Genomic DNA, 22,664 nt, shown 5'->3' with positions numbered 1-22,664 from the left:
ATTCAGTAGTGTTAATTTTTCACTGTTTAATGTACTTTGAAGCATTGTATATTCAATAGAAATTGTTTCTCTTAATACTTTTTGATATAAAATCTACTTAACAGTTGGTAGTCTTAGTCCCACAGGTATGAGTAGGAGTTTTCCTCTCAACTTTTCTCTTCCTCAAAGTCTGATAGTCCCAAACCATTTTTATTCCTGCATTTTCTTGACTCTTTGAAGAGATTATTTTCAGAGTTTAAATTTCTGTCAAAAAGGTGTATTTCTTGGAAGATTGCTCCTAAACAGAGCCTAAGCTTTCTTAATAACCACATTGAGAGTTTCTTGTAGTTGAGGAAAATTACCTTTAAAATATCTCAGGTATTTTTATTTTAATTGTTTATTTTGCAGACAGGAGTTTTAATTTCTTCTCCATAAATCTTGATGGAGTATACTTACGTTACTAAAATGATAGAGGGAAGATCTTAGAGTTGGGTACCTGAGGAAACTCCTGGAAGGCCCCCATTGTTTCCTGACTTCTTTCAGAGGAACCACCAATCACAATCAAGGGCCTGAAATATTAATTTTTTTAAAAGAGAATTACAAATGAGATCAACATGTAAAGTACTCAGCAAGTACCCAATAAATAATAAACACTCAATGAATGTTAAAAAAGAGAGAAAGAGAGAGAATTACATTTTCCCTTAAAAACTGCCAATTTAGAAAGATTTAGGAAACAACTTGGTGTGAGAGAACACTTCCTCAATTTTGGAAAAATCTGTAATTTGTGGTAAATATTTTTCCTCCATGCCCCTCTCTCCCCTGCCTCTTTTGGATACTGATTCTAAACCTCTGGGTGTGATGATGTAAAATGAATTGTTATGCCTTTCCTATTATTCTTGAAATTAAGATAAGAAAAAAACTTTTGTCACACTTTCCTAAATGAGTCTATTTGGAAATGGCAGAATGAAAAAAATTCCTCAGCAATAAAATTCTTATGCTTTGGGGAGAAAAAAAAAAAAGATACAGCAAAGTTAAAGTTACTCAAAAATTATCAGACACTAAAGTAGATAAGAAAGAGAAAGTGTAGGAAGGACGAAAGAAAAGAAGTCAAACCCTAAAAAGTAGGGAACACATGGCAAGAAAGAAAACAATGTCCTTCCCACAGGAAATTTAAACATTTTATGAACTGATCAAAACATATCCCCCTTTAACATGATCTTATGAGTAGAGAACCAGAGATGGGATTAAGGGCAAGAGCAACTAATCTGCTTATAAAGCCAACTCAATAAATATAAGATTTCAATTGTCCTGCTAGTTATGCAAGACAAGGTGAAAAATTAAATACATTCTTGCATATTGAACTGGGATCTCTGATAAACAGTTCTTCACTTAAAGAGACTTATACACACATTCACACACATATATATATATAGATAGATAGATATGGAATATACACATATTTATTCCAAAATATTAATAGTCTTTTTTTCTAGGTAAAAGAGCTGTTGATGTTTTTTTTCTTATTTTCTTCCTAACTCTCTTAATTTTTCACTAAGCCATTTCCTTAAGCACCTGACCCCTGGTCTTCCCACCACAGATCAGTGGTTGCTCCACTAGGTAAAATCATGCATTGAGATTTTTAAGAAAATGTTTTAAGTAATTACCAACAGTTCATGTTTGCATTTGCCATACCACCCAAAGCATGGATGAGACCTGGGCCAGAAACAACAAGGCAAACTCCCGGCCTAAAAGCAAAACAGAATTAATTTTATTAAAAGCAGGTCAAATGCAACACTTGATTCATATCACTTTAGGGTGAAATGTCACCTTCTTGAACTTCAAAGGCAGGATATATAGATCTTTACTACAATTGTAAAACAATTATTAGAATATTTTTTTAATTAGAATAAAAAAGGTTATATCAGTCTTCCTGCAAGAAATAAGGTACCTACCATCCTCACACTGTATTTCACTAACCTCTTTATACTTTGCTCCTATTATATTTGGGCTAAATCAAGTTGACTGCATACAGAAGCAAATTTTTGACTACTGAGTACATTTCTATATGGAAAAAAAGTGTTTTTAAAAATTTTCTTAACAAGTATATAATGTAAATTGGTCTTTGCCAGGAAGTAATTCTGAAATGTAGTGCTCTGCCCCAATTTTTTAAATTGAACTTGAAAGCTTTACCCTAGATGACTTTCTAAGCTTAAAGCACTGAAAAAAAGGTATCTCCATATAATTCAACTTGCCATTTTCAATTTATACAGTAATTTCTTAAGAACCTCTATTTAAGACAGCCTTTAAATTGGTGCAGCCACTGTGAAAAACAGTATGGAGGTTCCTCAAAAAACTAAAAATAGAACTACCATACAATCCAGCAATTCCACTCTGGGTATTTATCAGAAGAAAACAAAAACACTAATTCCGAAAGATATATGTACCCCTATGTTCATGCAGCACTATTTACAACAGCCAAGATATGGAAGCAACCTCAGTGCCCATCCATGGATGAATGGATAGAGAAGATGTGATTGATACACACACACACTGAAATATTACTCAGCCATAAAAAAGAATGAAAGCTTGCCATCTGTGTCGACATGGATGGACTCGGAGGATATTATGCTTAGTGAAATAAGTTAGATAGAGAAAACCAAATACCATATGATTTCACTTATATGTGGACTCTTAAAAACAAAACAATGAGCAGAAAATAAGCTCAGAGACAGAGAAAAAACTGGTGGTTGCCAGAGGGGAGGTGTGTGGAGGAATGGGTAAAATAGGTGAAGGGGATTAAGAGGTACAGACTGCCAGCTATAAAATACGTAAGTCATCGGGATGAAATGTACAGCATAGGAACACAGTTAATAATACTTTAACAACTTTATATGGTGATAGATGGGAACTGGTCTTATGGTGGTGACCATTTCATAATGTATAAAAATACTGAATCACTATGCTGTACACCTAAAACTAATATAATACTGTATGTTAATTATAACTCAGTTTAAAAAAAGAAGTTGAGATAAAACATAGACTTGAGTTTACCTGCCTGTCAGATATCCAACCGCAGACGCAGCATAACAAGCCTACAAAGAAAAAACACTGGGACTTAAGCATTTTGGGACTCTTATAGTATTAAATTGTATTAAGTAATAAGTATTATTAAGTATTATACATGTATAAAGTATGTATATAATAATTCACTCTCAAGTAAGGGGGAATTGGAACATTTTTCATTCTAACGAGTAATGTTCTACCTGTAAATTTTAAATAATGGTTTAAGCATCTAATTCTAATTTTTAGTTTTTCAAGGAATTTGTCCATATCATCTAGTTTATTCATAATATCATCTTATAATTGCTTAAACGTCTGCAGGATCAATAGGAATGTCCTCTTTTTTATTCCTAACATTGATAATTTGTATTTTTTCTCTTTTATTCTTCATCAGTCTTGCTAGGGATTTACCAAATTTATTAATCTTTTCAAAGAACAAATTTTTGGATTTGTTGATTTTTCTCTATTGTTTCTTTGTTTTCTCTTCCATTGATTTCTGCTTTTTTTTAAAAAATAAATTTATTTATTTTTGGCTGTGTTGGGTCTTCATTGCCATGCGTGGGCTTTCTCTAGTTGCGGTGAGCGGGGTCTACTCTTCTTTGCAGTGTGTGGGCTTCTCATTGTCGTGGATTCTCTTGTTGCAGAGCACGGGCTGTAGGCACACAGGCTTCAGTAGTTGTGTCACGTGGGCTCAGTAGCTGTGGCTTGCGGGCTCTAGAGCTCAGGCTCAGTAGTTGTGGCACATGGGCTTACTTGCTCTGCGGCATGTGGGATCTTCCTGGGCCAGGGCTCAAACCCGTGTCCCTTGCATTGGCAGGCAGATTCTTAACCACTGTGCCACCAGGGAAGCCCAATTCCTGCTTTTGTACTTATTATTTTACTACTTTCAGTTTGGGTTTACCTTGGTTTTCTTTTTCTAGCTTAATATGTAAGCTTAGAGCATTGATTTTTGATCTTCTTTACTAAGTATAGATTCATTTAAAACTATTTCCTCTAAGAACTGCTTTAGCTATAGCTTACATGTTTGAGATCTCATCTTCTCATCATCATTCAATTCAAAATGTTTTCCATTGTGATTTCTTCTTCACCCCACTGGTTATTTAGGGTCCATGGTGACATCCCCTTTTTCACCCCTGACACTGGTAATTTGTATTTTTTCTCTTTTATTCTTAATCAGTCTGCCGTGAAGGTTATTGATTTTATTAATCTTTTCAAATATTTACAAAGGATTAAAACGTACTGAATTTCCAAATGTTTGGGGATTTTCTATCTTTCTGTAATTGAATTCCAGTTTATTTCCATATGGTCAGGTCACATATACTGTTTGTTTCCAATCCTTGGAGATTTGTTGAAATTTCCTTCATGGCCTTCATATGGTTAGTTTTTATTTTTAAACTGCACTTCAGCTCACTATAGGAAGACAAGGAAGGTGCTAAATTAAATACAAGATAATCTGGAAAAGTGCTAAATGCCCTTTAGGAAGAAATGAGACTGGGCTGGCAAAATGTCCTAACTTCCTTTCTTGTGCTTCCAAATAAGCCTCCGAGAAGGGTGGCAAGGTAATGAGGTGGAATGAGCACTGGACTGGGGCTTAGGACACCTCTGGGGTCCAATCACGGCTTTACCATTTGTGATACCTGTCACTTGGCAGAGCCACCGACTATACAACATGAGACTTGGCCTTCACGCATTCACCTTGCAGGTACTACCGGACCTCCTATCAAGTGCAGGCTCTACCTACGCACTGGGGATACAGATGTGTCAAGAAAAACTAATATACATGACCCCCTGAAGCTCAGAGCCTACTAGGGAAGTCAGACCGGACAAATAATACACAGACACATAATAATAGTTAGTTACAGAGTGAAGGTCAGGGGACAGGATTCAGACCAGGTAAATGTCCCTTCCAATTCTGACACTCTAGACTGGGCAGAGTACAATACTGTATACCGTAAGAGCATGGACTCCAGACCCAGAATACCTAAGTTCAAATCCTGGCTCTGCCAATACCAGCTGCCTCCTTGAGCAAGTTTCTTAACCCCTCTGGGTCTCACTTTTCTCATTTGTAACTAGGATTAACAATGGTTCTTGCCTTCTAGGATTGTTGTGATTGATACGTGTAAAGTATTAGAGGCGAGATAAGCGTTGACTGTCCGCAGTGAAAATTTGCCATTATTATTACTCATCCCCAATCTTGCATTCGGCTCTCCAAGTCCATACTTACCGCCTGCTCGTTCCTCATCCCGATGTATCTGATGCCCACCTCCTGGGCAGCAAGGGCGATTTCGGTCACCGGGATGCCTACGATGCCAAACATGTAATTCACATCCTGGGGGCCAAGAACAGAGAAATGAGGCCGCTAAAAGGAAAACCTCCAGCAAAGCTCCCCCCTGCCCTCCCCCGCCGCTCTCCCGTTTCCAAGACAACGTCTCGGCCCCGTCGGCTGCCGTAGGAGCCTTTCAATCAGGAAGGTCCAGCACACCTGTGTTTTCAGGGCCTGGGCGACGACTTTAGCACCAGACACCAGCGTCTCGCGTCCGTCGCTGCTTTCTGCCAAATTACTTTCCGACATCTTCCACCTGAAGTTCGAGGCCCTCTCGCAGTGGACAGCAGGCTGACGCGAAGTCACCCAGCCAAACCAACGCCGGAGACACCAACTGTGGGGCCGCTTCTCTGAGTGAGGAGGAGGGCGACCCACCGCTTTAAACGGCGGAGAGGAGGAGGCGGGGCTGAAACCAGCCAGCTCGGGGTGAGGTGAGATGTAAACACACTCTCTCTCCTGCCACAACCTGGCCCTTTCCCCGGGCCCTCCATTCGCGGCCTGCAGAGTGTCAGGAGGAGGCGGGACTAGCTGGAGGCGGAGGCCTGTGCCGAGCAGGTGAGAGGTCGAACCGCGGAGGCCTGTCGCCTTAGTCCACCACCCGGAGCCATTTCGAGACTGCGTAAGGCGGGTGGTACTTACGCAGAGTCCGGGCGGAAGGGGGCTAGGGGCTTGGGCAGAAGGGGACGTGGCGCGCGCTCCCGGCCCCGCCCCTGGCCTCGGGGCTCTGGGGGCTGCGGGCTGGTTTCGCAAAGGCTGCTGGGATGCGGATGGCTGGTTGGTGCCGGTTGTACGGCGAGGTCGTTTTTGGGTTGCGTGGTCATTCTTCCGCGTCCCTTAAGTTCGAGGATTTGACTTACACGCTTTTTGATTTGTACGCTCATATCTTTGTGGCTTTGCAGTCCGTGAAGGTTAATACCCGTCAGTTAAATCCGTAAGCGGATGTGTACTCTATGTCGTGTCTTAGAGGAAGACGCGGAATCTCCCAAGCGGGAGAGAAAGTAACTTACTCAGAGCCATTGGACCAGACAGTGCTTCAGACTAACAATCTTGGGCTCTATTCACTGTTAAGCCCTTTGGCCACAGGAGATAAGAGGAGCCCCTTGAGCCTAGTTACTTTTGACCGTTATTCTCTAACCCTTGCCAATAACCCTCCACTCTTGTCTTTACAAAGTCAGGAAATGGGGGGTGGGTTGTGATTCTTAAGAGTCAGTCCCTCACCACAACCAGCTCCTGCAGCTGAGAACCTTTTAAAAAAAAAAAAGTTTACTGATTAAAAAAAGAAAATCAGTAGTTGATTTACAATGTGTTAATTTCTTCTGTACAGCAAAGTGATTCAGTTATACATATATATGAATTCGTTTTCTTTTCCATATTCTTTTCCATTGTGGTTTATCACAGGACGAGAACCTTTTAAAACACATTTTTGAGTGAAAAAATGGTCTTACAATGTGTGATTTATGAGGCTATGGCCTCAGGGTCATTAGACCATCTGCTCAGTAGCAAACAAAATCGCCAATGGTAAGGAAGAGTGGAACTTTAAATTTTTGACGATCTGGAGTGTTTTAAAGCAAAAAGACCAGTAATATGTGGAAAGTAAAAAAACAAGAAGAGAGAGGAGTGGGTCATGGGTAGTAAAATGAATGAAAAGCATTAGAAGTGAAAGGATTTCTAAAGCCAGTGGGACCTTCCAAAAAGGTTTCCCCTCGAATTTCAAGCCCTAATGCCCACCCTGGCCCCCTTGGATATGGGGACCTAGCCTAAGGTAGTCCATCTAAGAGGGAGATTTCTTTGAAGTCTCAGAGTTCATCTAGAAAATAAATGCAGATCTTGCATTGTATTCCAGAATCTATCCATATTTTAATATAAAAGTGATCTTTTTATTGAGGTAAACATACACGTAAATGTACAGATCTTAAATGAGTTTTGACAATTGTATATACCTATGTAACCACCACCCAAAATACAAATGACATTTTAAAATATTCACCTGTCAAATAAAATTGACATTCCATAAAGATGCACAGTGCTCTTTGTGTGGCTTTGAATAGTCCTTGGTACAGGGTCTCCTGTCCCTGTTTGAGAAGCATAGACCCTATACCTCTCTACCATGTGGGATTGTTTATATCAGTACCTGTATGACAGTTTCTATCCCCAAGCATCAGAATCACTAGGAAAGCTTTTTAAACAAACAGTTGCTTGGGCACTACCCCACATCTTCTGAATCAGCATCTTAAGACAAATTAGGCACCTGTATTTTTTTTAAAGCTGCTACGTAAATTTGATTTGCCGCCTGACTTGAGAACCACTAGCTCTGTACTCATGCTAGAGGCATGAGTTAATAATTAAATGTGTGATTGCCTGTTACCAAAAACTGTTGCTTAATTTGGATTTATGGGTTCAAGGCTGGTTTGACATCAGTAGCACAGACCATGTAGATGGCAGTTAGTCAGTTCATGTGGACTTGTGTTCAAAGAAGAACTGTGTTCTTCTGTCCCAGAAGAATCACTGACAGAATCACTCAGTATAAAGTGAGAAAACTAAACTATGAATTGGAACAAATCCCCTGAATTCAGAATAACCAATTGTGGAAAGGGACAAATTCTCAACTGACTGGACTCTGCCCTTTAGCAGAGGGAGTCGGTGAGACTGTTGAAATTTGCTTCACCTTACAGCTTTGAGTTCAGGGCCCAACATTCCATGGTTCACTTGGGTCTGATGATTCAGCAAAAGTGCTGAGAGTCTCACCCCAAGATTTGCAGGCACTTGGAGCAACTGCTTTCAATCCAACGGCAATGACAGGATTCCAGGATTCTTTTGTAACTTACCCAAGGCCTTTTGTGCAGACATTGTAAGCGTTAACCACATTCTTTATTACTTTCATTGGTGGTAGGCATGGAATTTTATTTGTTTTGCCTTGTTTGTTTATTCGTGGAAAGAGGTCAAAGGAGGAGTAAGTCTAGGTTTCTTTTTAACAGAAAAGGCTAAAGTAATGATTACATGCTCTCCAGAGAGCATACTGGTTACTGTATTTGTGGGCTCTGGACCTGAGATTATGAGGGAGATATTTGGTGGCTTTCTTACATCTGGGCGAAGAGAACATCCAGGCAACCAGGTCATTTCCTTAGATTGCAAAATAATACCTGGAGAAAATATACTTGCTAAAGATTTAAAATAGGCAGCTTCTATAGTAACTTCTTAGGCCCCAGAATTATGTTTTAATGGGTAAACTAACTGCTATGAGGACATAAATGATTTATGTCAAATGGCTTAGAAGTCATAACATAGTATTTCTCCATATGCAAGTACTCCACACTCGGAGGTGGCCTGTGGCCCAGGGGTTGGTCAACCATCACATATGAAACATGGTATCAGTTTTTAAATGTTTTCTGTTTTCATTTGTTTCTTCTGTTTTGCCATCAGCTTTCATTACAGCCCCTTCCTTTAGCTTTTTTTTTTTTAATCTATTTATTTATTTATTGGCTGTGTTGGGTCTTTGTTGCTGCCTGAGAGCTTTCTCTAGTTATGGCAAGTGGGGGCTACTTTTCATTGCGGTGCGCGGGCTTTTCATTGTGGTGGCTTCTCTTGTTGCAGAGCATGGGCTCTAGGCACACGGGCTTCAGTAGTTGTGGCACGCAGGCTCAGTAGTTGTGGCTCATGGGCTCTAGAGCACAGGCTCAGTAGTTGTGGCGCACGGGCTTAGTTGCTCCGTGGCATGTGGGATCTTCCCAGACCAGGGCTCGAACCCATGTCCCCTCCATTGGCAGGTAGTTTCTTAACCACTGCACCACCAGGGAAGTCCCGATATTTTTTTAAATATATTTTATATATATTTATATATACTTAAAGATGTCATTTATGACATCTTTCAGACACATGAATAAGAACAGAGATTAACACACACCCATGTGTCCAGCGCTAGCTTAAGGAACACTTAACAAATAGAACAAAACCCCTATGTTTCCTTCCCCCATCACATCTCCTGCCCTGTGCCATAGAGGTAACCACTATCTTGAATTCGGTGTTTATAATTCCCACCTGTGCATTCTTTAGGTGATTGGCATTTAGGTTGTTTTAAGTTTTTTAGTGTTATAAACAGTTTTCTTTGAATATTCTTGCATGTCTCCTTGTGCACTTGTGTGAGTTTTTATGTATATGTATCTAGCAGTGTTATTAGAGGGTAGGTTCTTATCTCATAGCAGAAAGAATTCAGAGATGAGACAGGGAGGTCAAGAAAGCAAAGTGAGGATTTATTTAAGAGAAAGTATGCTCTCAAGGGGAGAGCAGGCAGTCTCAGGTGAGTAGCTGCACTGAGTTTCTTCAGCAAGCTGGTTTGTGGGGCATAGAAATGGAGGGGTGGAATATTCACTGGGGAGGGAAGGGGTGGGTTCATATTCCCTGATTTTCCTCCCAGCTCCACCTTCCCAAGGGGAGGAGGGATTTCTGTCCTTATTTAGCCTTGATCAGAAGTGTCATGACATTGGTGTATGATGAGTACTTCTTATCTGTGAGGCTAATTTTATTGTAATGAGGGCATAGTGAGTGAAATGTTACATTCAGACACTGGAGATTCCCGCCTTTCCCCACCTTTCTTTGTCTCCAGGACACTTATCACCCCCCAAATGTGTAGTTTCCTGTCAGTCTGGAGGTTCCTGCTTTTCTTTGTCTGCCCAAGGACCCCCATTGATTACAAGATGTGTGGTTTCCTGCCATTTGGCCCCTGCCCCTCCTTCTCTGCTCGTATCTAGCTAACTGCCTGCTTTAACAGGGGTGGGTCATCAATTTTACTAGATATTACCAAATTGGTCTCAAAAGTTATTGTACCAATTTATACCCCTAACTTCTGTATATAAGAACTCCCCTTTCTCTGCACCCTCAATTGTGGAATTTAAAATTTTTTGCCAATTTGATGGTTGTGAAATGGATTTTCATTTCCATTTCTCTGACTACTAATGAAGATATCTAGGTATAGATTATATAGTTATATATTTGGATTTACCATTGGGATTTCTGCTGTGAATTACCTGTTTATATCTTTTGTCCTTTATTGGATTGTTTATCTTTTTCTTATTTATCTGTACATGTTCTTTATATATTCTGGATACTTATTCTTCATCTTTTAACTTTGTTACTTTTGAGGTACAAAATTTTGTGTTTTTTCGGTGTGTGGTCACAACTGACAATTTTGTTTTTCGGCTGTGGAGTGCGGCTTGTGGGACCTTAGTTCCCCAACCAGGAATTGAACCCACGTCCCGTGCAGTGGAAGTGTGGAGTCCTAACCACTGGACCACCAGGGAATTCCCACAACTGACAATTCTTTTCCTTTATTTTATACTCTTTGTATCTTGCTTGAAAAAACTTTCCCTAAACTGAGGTTATATGGAGTTTTTTTTCTATATTTTCATTAAAAGTTTAGTTTTTTTAAATATTTAAGCCTCTTGGTCTACCTGAAATTGATTTATATATATGATGAGAAGTAGCAATCCAGGGTTTTTTTCCATATAATATATATATCAATTAGATTTTGATGTGTAATTAACCACTCTAAAACTCAGTGACCTAAAACAACCACCATTTATTTAATTTATAATCCTGTGAGGCTGGGCTCAGCTGGGCTTCTTCATGTGTCTGTGATCAGTTGCTAGTCAGCTAGGTCACTCTGCCACTGGAAGTTGACCCCCGGTCCCCAGCGGTGGCAGGCTTATCCCCACTGTGCCATATATCTTTCATCATTCAGCAGGCTTCCCTGGGCTTCTTTTATTGGCAGCAGGTTGCAAAAAGGGACAAATCCCATGGCAGAAGCCTTTGTGTTCCCATGTTTGCTAACATCGCATTAGCCAAAGTAAGTTATAGGTAGAGCTCAGTCTCTGAGTGGGATGGCATTAATGTTACATGATAAAGGAAAATGAACACAGAGAGAGGAATAATTGCTAGCCATTTTTGTAGTCAATTTACTAAACTACCTGTTGTCCAAGCACCTTTGATGGTATAGTTCATTCTTATCCCACTGATCCATGTTATCTATCAAGTTGCCATATATGTGTGGTCTGTCTCTGGACTCTCTGTTCTTTTCCTATCCCAACACCAGTCCTACACTATCTTAATTTCTATATTTTTAAAATAAGTCTTTATTTTAGGACAAGTCCTACTTTGTTCTTTTGAAACCATCTTATCTATTGTAATTAGTTTCCTATCACTGCTGTAAAAAATTACCACAAAATTAATGGCTTAAAACAACATAAATTTATTATTTTAACAGTTCTGTAGTTCAGAAATCTGAAATGGGGTTCACTGGGATAACAGCAAGGTGTTGGCAGGAGCACGTTCCTTTCTGGAGGCTCTAGGAGAGAATCCATGCCTTTCTCCTTCTAGCTTCTAGAGGCCTCTCAAGTTCTTGACTCCATCTTCAAAGTGAGCAGTATCAGGCCAAGTCCTTCTAATGCTGCCATCCCTTCTTCTGCCTCCCTCTTTCACTCCCAAGGATGCTGGTGATTACATTAAGTTTACCGGGATAATCTCCCTATCTCAGAGTCAGCTAATTAGCAACCTTAATTCCCCTTTACCATGTAACCTAACATACTCACAGATTCTGGGGATTAGGATGTGAACATCTTTGCGGGGCCATTATTCTGCCTCTAGGTTTATTCATAGCCTTTTTCTCTTTCGTACATATTATAGAATCAGTTTCTCGAATTCCATGAAATACTCATTGGAATTACATTGTTCATAAATTAATTTGGATAGAACGATATCTTTATATTGAGTCTCTCTTGCCATGAGCATTATATATCTCTCCATTTATTTTACTCTTCCTTAATCTTTTAATTAAAATCTTTTCTTATGTTTATTTCTAAGTATCTTACTGTTTAGTTATTTGCATTTTCTAGTTTGGGGGGGCCAATGTATTAGAATGCAATTAATTTTCTTATGCTGGTCTTAAATTTAACTACTGTATTTTCTTATTAATTATAATTTGCTTATAGATGCTCTTGGGTTTCTTCGTAGATAATCATATCATTAATGAAAGTTTTGTTTCTTCTTTTCCTATTCTTATATCTTTTATACTTCTTTTTCTTTTTTTAACATTCCTAAATTTTATTTATTTTATTTTTATTTTTTAAAGGTTATACTCCATTTATAGTTATTATAAAATATTGGCTATATTCCCTATGTTATACAATATATCCTTGTAGCTTACTATATACATAATAGTTTGCACCTCTTAATGCCCCTTCCCTCTTCCCTCTCCCCACTGGTAACCACTAGTTTGTCCTCTACATCTCTGAGTTTTACTTCTTTTTTGTTATATTCACTAGTTTGTTGTATTTTTTAGATTCCACATATAAGTGATATCACACAGTATTTGTCTTTCTCTGACTTATTTCGCTTGACATAATACTCTCCAAGTCCATCCATGTTGTTGCAAATGGCAAAACCGCATTCTTTTATATGGCTGAGTAGTATTCCATTATGTGTGTGTATGTATGTGTGTAGGCATATACACACAGACACCACATCTTCTCTACCTGTTCATCTGTTGGACGCTTGGTTTGCTTCCATATCTTAGCAACTGTAAATAGTGCTGCTGTGAACACTGGGGTGCTTGTATCTTTTTGAAATTAGCGTTTTGGGGTTTTTTTAGATATATACCCAGGAGTAGAATTGCTGGGTCATATGGTCGTTTTATTTTTATTTTTTTGAGGAACCTCCCTACTGTTTTCCACAGTGACTATACCAAATAACATTCCCGCCAACAGTGTACAAGGATTCCCTTTCTCCACATCCTCACCACATTTGTTATTTGTGTTCTTTTTGATGATAGCCATTCTGACAGGTATAAAGTGATATCTTATTGTGGTTTTGATTTGCATTTTCCTGATGACTAGTGATGTTGAGCATCCTTTCATGTGTTTGTTGGCCATCTGCATTTCTTCTTTGGATATACTTCTTTTTCTTATCTTATTGCACTGGCTAAGACCTCCAGTACAATATAGATAAGAAGTGCTGATAAGTCACATTTTAATTTCCTTTAATTTATTAAGGTGGTGAATTAAGTTGATACACTTTCTCATATTAAATGATCCATCATTCTTGTGATAAACCCAACTTGGTCATGATGATTTTCTTCTTAGACATTGCTTAGTTAGTTTGCTTTTTTTTTTTTTTGCCGTATGCGGGCCTCTCACTGTTGTGGCCTCTCCCGTTGTGGAGCACAGGCTCTGGACATGCAGGCTCAGCGGCCATGGCTCACGGGCCCAGCCGCTCCACGGCATGTGGGATCCTCCCGGACCGGGGCACGAACCCATGTCCCCTGCATCGGCAGGTGGACTCTCAACCACTGCGCCACCAGGGAAGCCCCCTATTTTCCTTTCTTAAACTATCCTTATCTAGCTTGGGTTTCAAGGTTATACTGTCTTTTAAAATTTTTCAGAATAGTTTGTATAAAATATGTATGTATAAATATGTTTGTATAATAAAGATACAGTATGTATCTTTCCCTTGAATGTTTGGGAGAATTCCACTGAAAAATATAGCAGTATTGGTGCCTTTAGAGAGTCTTTGATAATTTAATTTTTCTTTTTTTTTTTTAAGATATATTTTTTTGATGTGGGCCATTTTTTTTTTAAGTCTTTATTGAGTTTGTTACAATAGTGCTTCTGTTTTGGTTTTTTGGCCCCAAGGCATGTGGGAACTTAGCTCCCCAACCAGGGATCGAACCCGCACCCCTTGCATTGGAAGGCAAAGTCCTAACCACTGGACCACCAGGGCAGTCCTGATCATTTAATTTTTCTTGGGCAATTGGTCAGCTTCATTTTTCTATCTTTTTTGGACTTAGTTTTGGTAAGTTTTATTTTCCTAGAAAATTGTGTATTTCATCCACATATCCCTTTAACATAGATTTGTTCTAGGGCATCCAATAATCAGTTCTAAAATTTTTGTTGTAATCACAGTTATGTTCCCTTTTAATTTTTTCATGTTCATGTGTGTATTTGTTTACTTTTCTCCTTGATTAGTCTTGATGGAGTCTTGTTTATTTCATTAGTCTTTTCAAAGAATCGTTTTGTATGCAAGGCTTCTTGGCAAAATGGCCACTTCAGAGCTGAGCCAGGAAATGTACACAATAAGGTTGGGACATCTTTTAATGTTAGATTACAAAAAAGGTATCAGAAACTATTAGGGTAATGTAGGATGAGTTTCAATAATGATAATAATTGCAATGGAAAGAAATCCATGAAATATGTTTAAATCCATGAGTTCATAATACTTTTAAAAAATTGGTCACCTTCAGAAAATAATAGAGATACCAGTTTCTTATCTTGAAAACTGATTTTTAAAAGAAGGGGAGGGACTTCCCTGGTGGCGCAGTGGTTGGGAATCCACCTGCCAATGCAGGGGACACAGGTTTGAACCCTGGTCTGGCAAGATCCCACATGCCGCGGAGCAACTAAGCCCGTGTGCCACAACTAGTGAGCCTGCGCTCTAGAGCCTGGGGGCCACAACTACTGAGCCCATGTGCCACAACTACTGAAGCCCACATGCCTGGAGCCCGTGCTCTGCAACAAGAGAAGCCACCACAGTGAGAAGCCTGTGCACCACAAGAAAGAGTAGCCCCCACTCACCACAACTAGAGAAAGCCCGCGCACAGCAATGAAGACCCAAGACAGCCAAAAGCAAATAAATAAAAAATAAAATTAAAATAAGTAAATAAATAAATAAAAATAAAAAGAATGGGAGAGAAGCAATCCCACTCCTAGGCATATACCCGGAGAAAACCGTAATTCGAAAAGATACATGCACCCCAAAGTTCATTGCAGCACTGTTTACAATAGCCAGGACGTGGAAGTAACCTAAATATCCATCAACAGAGGAATGGATAAAGAAGATGTAGTACATCTATACAATGGAATGTTACTCAGCCATAAAAAAGAACAAAATAGTGCCATTTGCAGCCACATGGATCGACCTAGAGATTGTCATACTGAGTGAAGTAAGTCAGATACAGAAACACAAATATCATAAGATATTACTTATATGTGGAATCTAAAAAAAAGGGTACGGATGAACTTATTTACAAAACAGAAGTAGAGTCACAGATGTAGAAAACAAACTTATGGTTACCAGGGGATAAGGGGGCAGGGATGAAGTGGGGGTTGGGATTGACATATACACACTACTATATATAAAATAGATAACTAATAAGAACCTACTGTATAGGACAGGTAACTCTACTCAGTACTCTGTGATGTCCTATATGGGAAAAGAATCTAAAAAAAGAGTGGATATATGTGTATGTATAACTGATTCACTTTGCTGTATACCTGAAACTAATACAACATTGTAAATCAACTATACTCCAATAAAAATTGAAAAAAAAAAAAAAAAAGAATGGGAGAGAGAATCTAGCATTTATCCTGCCTTTCCTTTATGAACTGTACCATTAGATAACCAAATAGTAGATAAAATAAAATACCTCTTTTTGAAAAGTATTCCAATTAATGAATAAAAATGAAATGATAGAATACCAGCATTTTGCAATCCCTAACGAATAGAAAATAGTATTAAGGGTTAATGTTTTGTGCTAAGATCATAAAAAGAAAGTCAGACATAAGCCTCATGTTGAAAGAACATACTACCACCCATAGTCTTCCTAAAGGGATGGAACCTGAGTCCAGTACAATCTCTGGATTCAACTGTCGATTTGCAAGAAGTACCAAGGAAAGGGGAAAAGTTTGAATCTTACCATGTATGTGCAAGCAAAATGCATTCTATTGGAAAATCTACAGGTAAAATGACCAGGCTTCTCCAACAGGCTGATTTTAAGGAAATAAAAGGAATGGAAAAGGAACCTATAGATTAAAAGAGACTTAAAGGATATATCAATTCTTTTTAATTGGAAAGACTAAAGTATACTGCGTAAGGATATACATTAGGTGATAAAGCTTTATTTATTTTTTAAAGGAAGTGATAACTATAAAAATCAGTGTAATGGTTACTTGGCCAATTATGGGTAGAATTGCCAGATTTAGAAAAACAAAATGAACAAAACAGGACACCCAGGACTCTCAGCTAAATTTGAATTTCAGGTAAATAATGAATAATTTTTCAGCGTATGTTCCAACATCCAAACTCAAACTTAACTGTGCCTCCTGTATTTTATCTGGCAAAATCTTGATTTTATTCAAAATGGTAATGCAGCTTACTCCCCAGCCTTCCTTATAGCTCGGAGTGGTCGTGAGTTCCCTTGTTGGCCAGAGGAATTTTTGTTTTTTGGGCCACGCTGCGTGGCTTGCAGGATCTTATTTCCCTGACCAGGGATGGAACCTGGGCCACGGCAGTGAAAGTGCCGAGTCCTTACCACTGGACTGCCAGGGAATTCCCTGGCCAGAGCAATTTAAATGAAGTCAGTGGGCAGGGCTTTGGGGAAAGCTGATTGAACAGATACCCTCCTACTCTTCCACGCAGCATGGCATTGGGCTTGTAGCAGTCTTCTTGTGACCACGAGGTGACCCTGAAGACGGTAGCTGCTGCATGCTGAGGACAGAGAAGCACAGAGAGGAAGATCCGGGATTCTAGATAACATCGTGGAACTTTGTTATATTTTGTTACCAGAATTTCCTCACTTCATTAGAAAAACTTTTCTTCTTTTACTATGTTCTGGTACACTGAGTAGCATTGGGATTATCTGCTCCTTTATAATTAGGAAGAATTCCTCTGGAAACTGTCTGGGCCTGCTTTGAGGGTGGAGGATGGAAAGGGAATAGTTGTATGATAACTTTGTTATTTCTTCTGTGATTGTTGGCTTGATTCAGTTTTCTCTTTTAACTGGAGTAAAATTTTGTTTTTGTTTTTGTTTTTTTTTGCGGTACGCAGGCCTCTCACTGTTGTGGCCTCTCCCGTTGCGGAGCACAGGCTCCAGACACGCAGGCTTAGTGGCCATGGCTCACGGGCTCAGCCGCTCCGCGGCATGTGGGATCTTCCCGGACCAGGGCACGAACCCGTGTCCCCTGCATCGGCAGGCAGACTCTCAACCACTGCGCCACCAGGGAATCCCACATCTGTGAATTTGAATCCTAAACCCACATAAGGAAACCTTTGTTATAACTTCTCAGGGGATACTTTTTCCCCCCTTCAAAACCCAAGATGAGATGTACCAGTTTCTATGTCAGATAGTTACTTTTGCTGGCAGGCAGGTGTTTATATGTTTGTCTGACATCATTATTGCATTATTGCACTGGGTATTGCATTATTATTTGGATAATATCATTATTACCCAAAGTTTGTAATTCACATTAGGATTCACTTAGTGTTATATGTACATTTTGTGGGGTTTGACAAATGTATAATGAAATGTATCCCCCACTCTAGTATCATACAGAATGGCTTCACTGCCCTAAAAATCCTCTGTGCTCCACCTGTTTAGCCCTCCCTTCTGAACTTTTTACTGTCTCCACAGTTTTGCCTTTTCCAGAATGTCATATAGTTGAAGTCACACATATATACCCTTTTCAGATTGGCTTCTTTCACTTAGTAAAATGCATCTAAGTTTCCTCCATGTCTTTTCATGGCTTAATAGTTCCTTTCTTCTTAATGCTGAACAATATTCCATTGTTTGGATGGACCACGGTTTATCCATTCACTTACTCTCAGTTGCTTCCAAGTATTGGCACTTATGAATAAAGTGGCTGTAAACACTTACGTGCAGGTTTTTGCATGGACATAAGTTTTCAACTCATTTGGGGAAATACAGGTATATGGCTGCTGGATCACATGGTAAGAGAACTGTATGTTTAGGTTTTAAGGAACTACCAGTTTTTTTCCCAAAGTGGCTGTACCTTTGTATTCCCACCAGCTGTGAATGAGAGTTCATGTTGCTCCACATCCTTGCCAGCATTTGGTGTTGTCAGGGTTCTCAATTCTCAGTTTTGGCCATTTATTAGGTGTTTAGTGGTATCTATCATTGTTTTAACTTGCAGTTTCCTAATGATACATGATGTGAAGCATCTTTTCATATGCTTATTTGTCATCTATATATCTTCTTTGGTGAGGTGATTGTTCAGATCTTTTGCCTATTTTGAATTGATTTGTTTGTTTTCTTATTGTTGAATTTAAGAGATCTTTTTATATTTTGGGTAACCATCTTTTATCTTTTGCAGATATTTTCTCCTAGTCTGTGGCTTGTCTTATTCTCTTGACATTGTCTTACACAGAGCAGAAGTTGTTGTTGTTTTTTTTGTTTTGTTTTGTTTTTAATTTGAGGTATAGTTGATTTACAATGTTGTGTTAATTTCTGGTATACAGCAAAGTGATTCAGTTATACATATGTATACATTCTTTTTCAATATGGTTTATTACAGGATATTGAGTATAGTTTCCTGTGCTATACAGAAGGACCTTGTTGTTTATCTATTTTATATAGAGTAGTTTGTATCTGCTAATCCCAAACTCCTAATTTATCCCTCCCCTACCCCCTTTTCCCTTTGGTATTCATAAGTTTGTTTTCTATGTCTGAGTCTGTTTCATAAATAAGTTCATTTGTGTCATATTTTAGATTCCACATACAAGTGATATCATATACTATTTGTCTTTCTCTGTCTGACTTACTTCACTTAGTATGATAATCTCTAGGTCCATCCATGTTGCTGCAAATGACATTATTTCATTCTTTTTTATGGCTGAGTAGTATTCGAGTGTGTGTGTGTGTGTGTGTGTGTGTGTGTGTGTGTATGTTTGTATGTATGTATATATATGACATCTTCTTTATCCATTCATCTGTTGATGGACATTTAGGTTGCTTCCATGTTTGGCTGTTGTAAAAAGTGCTGCTATGAACATAGGAGTGCATGTATCTTTTTGAATTAGTGTTTTCTTTGGATCTATACCCAAGAAGGGATTGCTGGATCATATGGCAACTCTGTTTTTAGTTTTTTGTGGAATCTCCATACTGTTCTCCATAGTGGCTGCACCTATTTACATTCCCACCCACAGTGTAGGGGGGTTCCCTTTTCTCCACACCCTCTCCGGCATTTATTTTTAGACTTTTTAATGATGGGCATTCTGGCCAGCGTGAGGTGATACCTCACTGTAGTTTTGATTTGCATTTCTCTAATAGTTAGCAATGTTGAGCATCTTTTCACGTGCCTGTTGGCCATCTATATGTCTTCTTTGGAGAAATGTCTATTTAGATCTTCTGCCCACTTTTTGATTGAGTTATTTGGGTTTTATTGTTATTGAGTTGTATGAGCTGTTTGTATATTTTGGAAATTAAGCCCCTGTCAGTCGCATCATTTGCAAATACTGTCTCCCCGTCCATAGGTTGTCTTTTCATTTTGTTTATGGTTTCCTTTGCTGTACAAAAGCTTATGAGTTTGATTAGGTCCTGTTTATTTTTGCTTTTATTTCTATTGCCTTGGAAGACTGACCTAAAGAAACATTGGTGTGATTCACATCAGAGAATGTTTTGCGAGAGAACTCCTATGTTCTCTTCTACGAGTTTTGTGGTGACCTGTCTTATATTTTAGTCTTAAACAATTTTGAGTTTATTTTTGTGTATGGTGTGAAGGTATGTTGTGACTTCATTGATTTACATGCGGCTGTCCAGCTTTCTTAACACCACTTGCTGAAGAGACTGACTTTTCTCCATTGTAAATTCTTGCCTCCTTTATTGAAGATTAATTGACCATAGGTGTGAAACTGCACACCTCAGATTGGGACTCGAACACAGCCAAAACCCAGATTGGGACTTGAATCCACTCTCTCTCTCTCTCTTTTTTTTTTTTTTTTTTTACATCTTTATTGGAGTATAATTGCTTTACAATGGTGTGTTATTTTCTGCTTTATAACAAAGTGAATCAGTTATACATATACATATGTTCCCATATCTCTTCCTTCTTGCATCTCCCTCCCTCCCACCCTCCCTATCCCACCCCTCTAGGTGGTCACAGGGCACCGAGCTGATCTCCCTGTGCTATGTGGCTGCTTCCCACTAGCTTACATTTGGTAATGTATATATATCCATGCCACTCTCTCACTTTGTCACAGCTTACCCTTCCCCCTCCCCATATCCTCAAGTCCATTCTCTAGTAGGTCTGTGTATTTATTCCTGTCTTACCCCTAGGTTCTTCATGACATTTTTTTTCTTAGATTCCATATATATGTGTTAGCATACGGTATTTGTCTTTCTCTTTCTGACTTACTTCACTCGTATGACAGACTCTAGGTCCATCCACCTCATTACAAATAGCTCAATTTCATTTCTTTTTATGGCTGAGTAATATTCCATTGTATATATGTGCCACATCTTCTTTATCCATTCATCTGATGGATGGACACTTAGGTTGATGGATCTAATGGACACTTAGGTTGTTTCCATCTCCGGGCTATTGTAAATAGGGCTGCAATGAACATTTTGGTACATGACTCTTTTTGAATTATGGTTTTCTCAGGGTATGTGCCCAGTAGTGGGATTGCTGGGTGATATGGTAGTTCTATTTGTAGTTTTTTAAGGAACCTCCATACTGTTCTCCATAGTGGCTGTACCAATTCATATTCACACCAGCAGTGCAAGAGTGTTCCCTTTTCTCAACACCCTCTCCAGCATTTGTTGTTTGTAGGTTTTTTGATGATAGCCATTCTGACCAGTGTGAGATGATATCTCATTGTAGTTTTGATTTGCATTTCTCTAATGATTAATGATGTTGAGCATTCTTTCATGTGTTTGTTGGCAGTCTGTATATCTTCTTTGGAGAAATGTCTATTTAGGTCTTCTGCCCATTTTTGGATTGGGTTGTTTGTTTTTTGTTATTGAGCTGCATAAGCTGTTTATAAATTTGGGAGATTAATCCTTTGTCAGTTGCTTCATTTGCAAATATTTTCTCCCATTTTGAGTGTTGTCTTTTGGTCTTGTTTATGGTTTCCTTTGCTGTGCAAAAGCTTTGAAGTTTCATTAGGTCCCATTTGTTTATTTTTGCTTTTATTTCCATTTCTCTGGGAGGTGGGTCAAAAAGGATCTTGCTGTGATTTATGTCATAGAGTGTTCTGCCTATGTTTTCCTCTAGGAGTTTGATAGTTTCTGGCCTTACATTTAGGTCTTTAATCCATTTTGAGTTTATTTTTTTGTATGGTGTTAGGGAATGAACTAATCTCATACTTTTACATGTACCTGTCCAGTTTTCCCAGCACCACTTATTGAAGAGGCTGTCCTTTCTCCACTGTACATTCCTGCCTCCTTTATCAAAGATAAGGTGACCATATGTGCGTGGGTTTATCTCTGGGCTTTCTATCCTGTTCCATTGATCTATCTTTCTGTTTTTGTGCCAGTACCATACTGTCTTGATTACTATAGCTTTGTAGTATAGTCTGAAGTCAGGGAGCCTGATTCCTCCAGCTCCGTTTTTCGTTCTCAAGATTGCTTTGGCTATTCAGGGTCTTTTGTGTTTCCATACAAATTGTGAAATTTTTTGTTCTAGTTCTGTGAAAAATGCCAGTGGTAGTTTGATAGGGATTGCATTGAATCTGTAGATTGCTTTGGGTAGTAGAGTCATTTTCACAATGTTGATTCTTCCAATCCAAGAACATGGTATATCTGTCCATCTATTTGTATCATCTTTAATTTCTTTTATCAGTATCTTATAATTTTCTGCATATAGGTCTTTTGTCTGCTTAGGTAGGTTTATTCCTAGATAGTTTATTCTTTTTGTTGCAATGGTAAATGGGAGTGTTTTCTTGATTTCACTTCATTATTTATTATTAGTGTATAGGAATGCCAGAGATTTCTGTGCATTAATTTTGTATACTGCTACTTAACAAATTCATTGATTAGCTCTAGTAGTTTTCTGGTAGCATCTTTAGGATTGAACCCACTCTCTTTTAATTGCGATCACACACCTGGTCCCAGGACTTAAGCTCAGTTTCTTTATGTCTCATCGCAGAAAGAATTCAGTGAGAGACTTTCAGTGGAAGTGATAGGTAAGAAATGGATTTATTTAAAGAGATACACATTCCATAGACAGAATACGGTCCATCTCAAAAGGCGAGAATGGCCCTGGGAGAAACACACTACATAATATGTGGGCCATCTCAGAAGGCGAGAGGCCCCAAAATATGGGGTGGTTAGTTTTTATGGGATGGGTAATTTCATAGGCTAGCAAATGGAAGGATTACTCCAACTATTTTGGAGAAGGAGTGGGGATTTCCAGGAATTGAGCAACTGCCCACTTTTTGACCTTATATGGTTAACCTTGGAACTGTCATGGCACTGGTGGGTGTGTCATGTAGCTTATGCTAATGTATACAGTGAACATATAAT

General features: G+C 38.8%; 2 protein-coding genes across 7 annotated transcripts in view; one reads left to right on the top strand and one right to left on the bottom strand.

Moving 5' to 3' along the window:
• The window catches only part of HACL1 (2-hydroxyacyl-CoA lyase 1), a 46,966-nt gene extending 41,313 nt beyond the window's left edge, over window positions 1-5,653 (bottom strand). For all 3 annotated transcript variants that reach the window (XM_033431999.2, XM_004271936.3, XM_049710197.1), the window contains exons 1-5: window positions 5,522-5,653; window positions 5,264-5,368; window positions 3,031-3,071; window positions 1,644-1,724; window positions 476-548 (exon numbers count right to left, since the gene is read on the bottom strand). In XM_033431999.2, coding sequence (XP_033287890.2) covers window positions 476-548; window positions 1,644-1,724; window positions 3,031-3,071; window positions 5,264-5,368; window positions 5,522-5,611 — 390 coding nt within the window. In that variant the 5' untranslated portion in view covers window positions 5,612-5,653. The remainder of the gene's footprint in view (window positions 1-475; window positions 549-1,643; window positions 1,725-3,030; window positions 3,072-5,263; window positions 5,369-5,521) is intronic.
• A 1-nt stretch (window position 5,654) lies between these two features.
• Window positions 5,655-22,664, top strand: part of BTD (biotinidase) — a 56,407-nt gene continuing 39,397 nt past the window's right edge. For 2 of the 4 annotated variants that reach the window (XM_033432002.2, XM_049710199.1), the window contains exon 1: window positions 5,893-5,981. The gene's annotated coding sequence lies outside the window, so the exon portion shown is untranslated. Of the gene's footprint in view, window positions 5,982-22,664 lie in introns of all 4 variants that reach the window. The other 2 variants (XM_033432003.2, XM_012533814.3) reach the window with 2 other exon arrangements.

The sequence above is a fragment of the Orcinus orca genome, chromosome 5, assembly GCF_937001465.1.
Source record: "Orcinus orca chromosome 5, mOrcOrc1.1, whole genome shotgun sequence".
In the NCBI taxonomy this organism is placed as follows: domain Eukaryota; kingdom Metazoa; phylum Chordata; class Mammalia; order Artiodactyla; family Delphinidae; genus Orcinus; species Orcinus orca.
The sequence above is the reverse complement of the archived record's forward strand: the minus strand, read 5'-3'. Positions and strand labels throughout refer to the sequence as shown.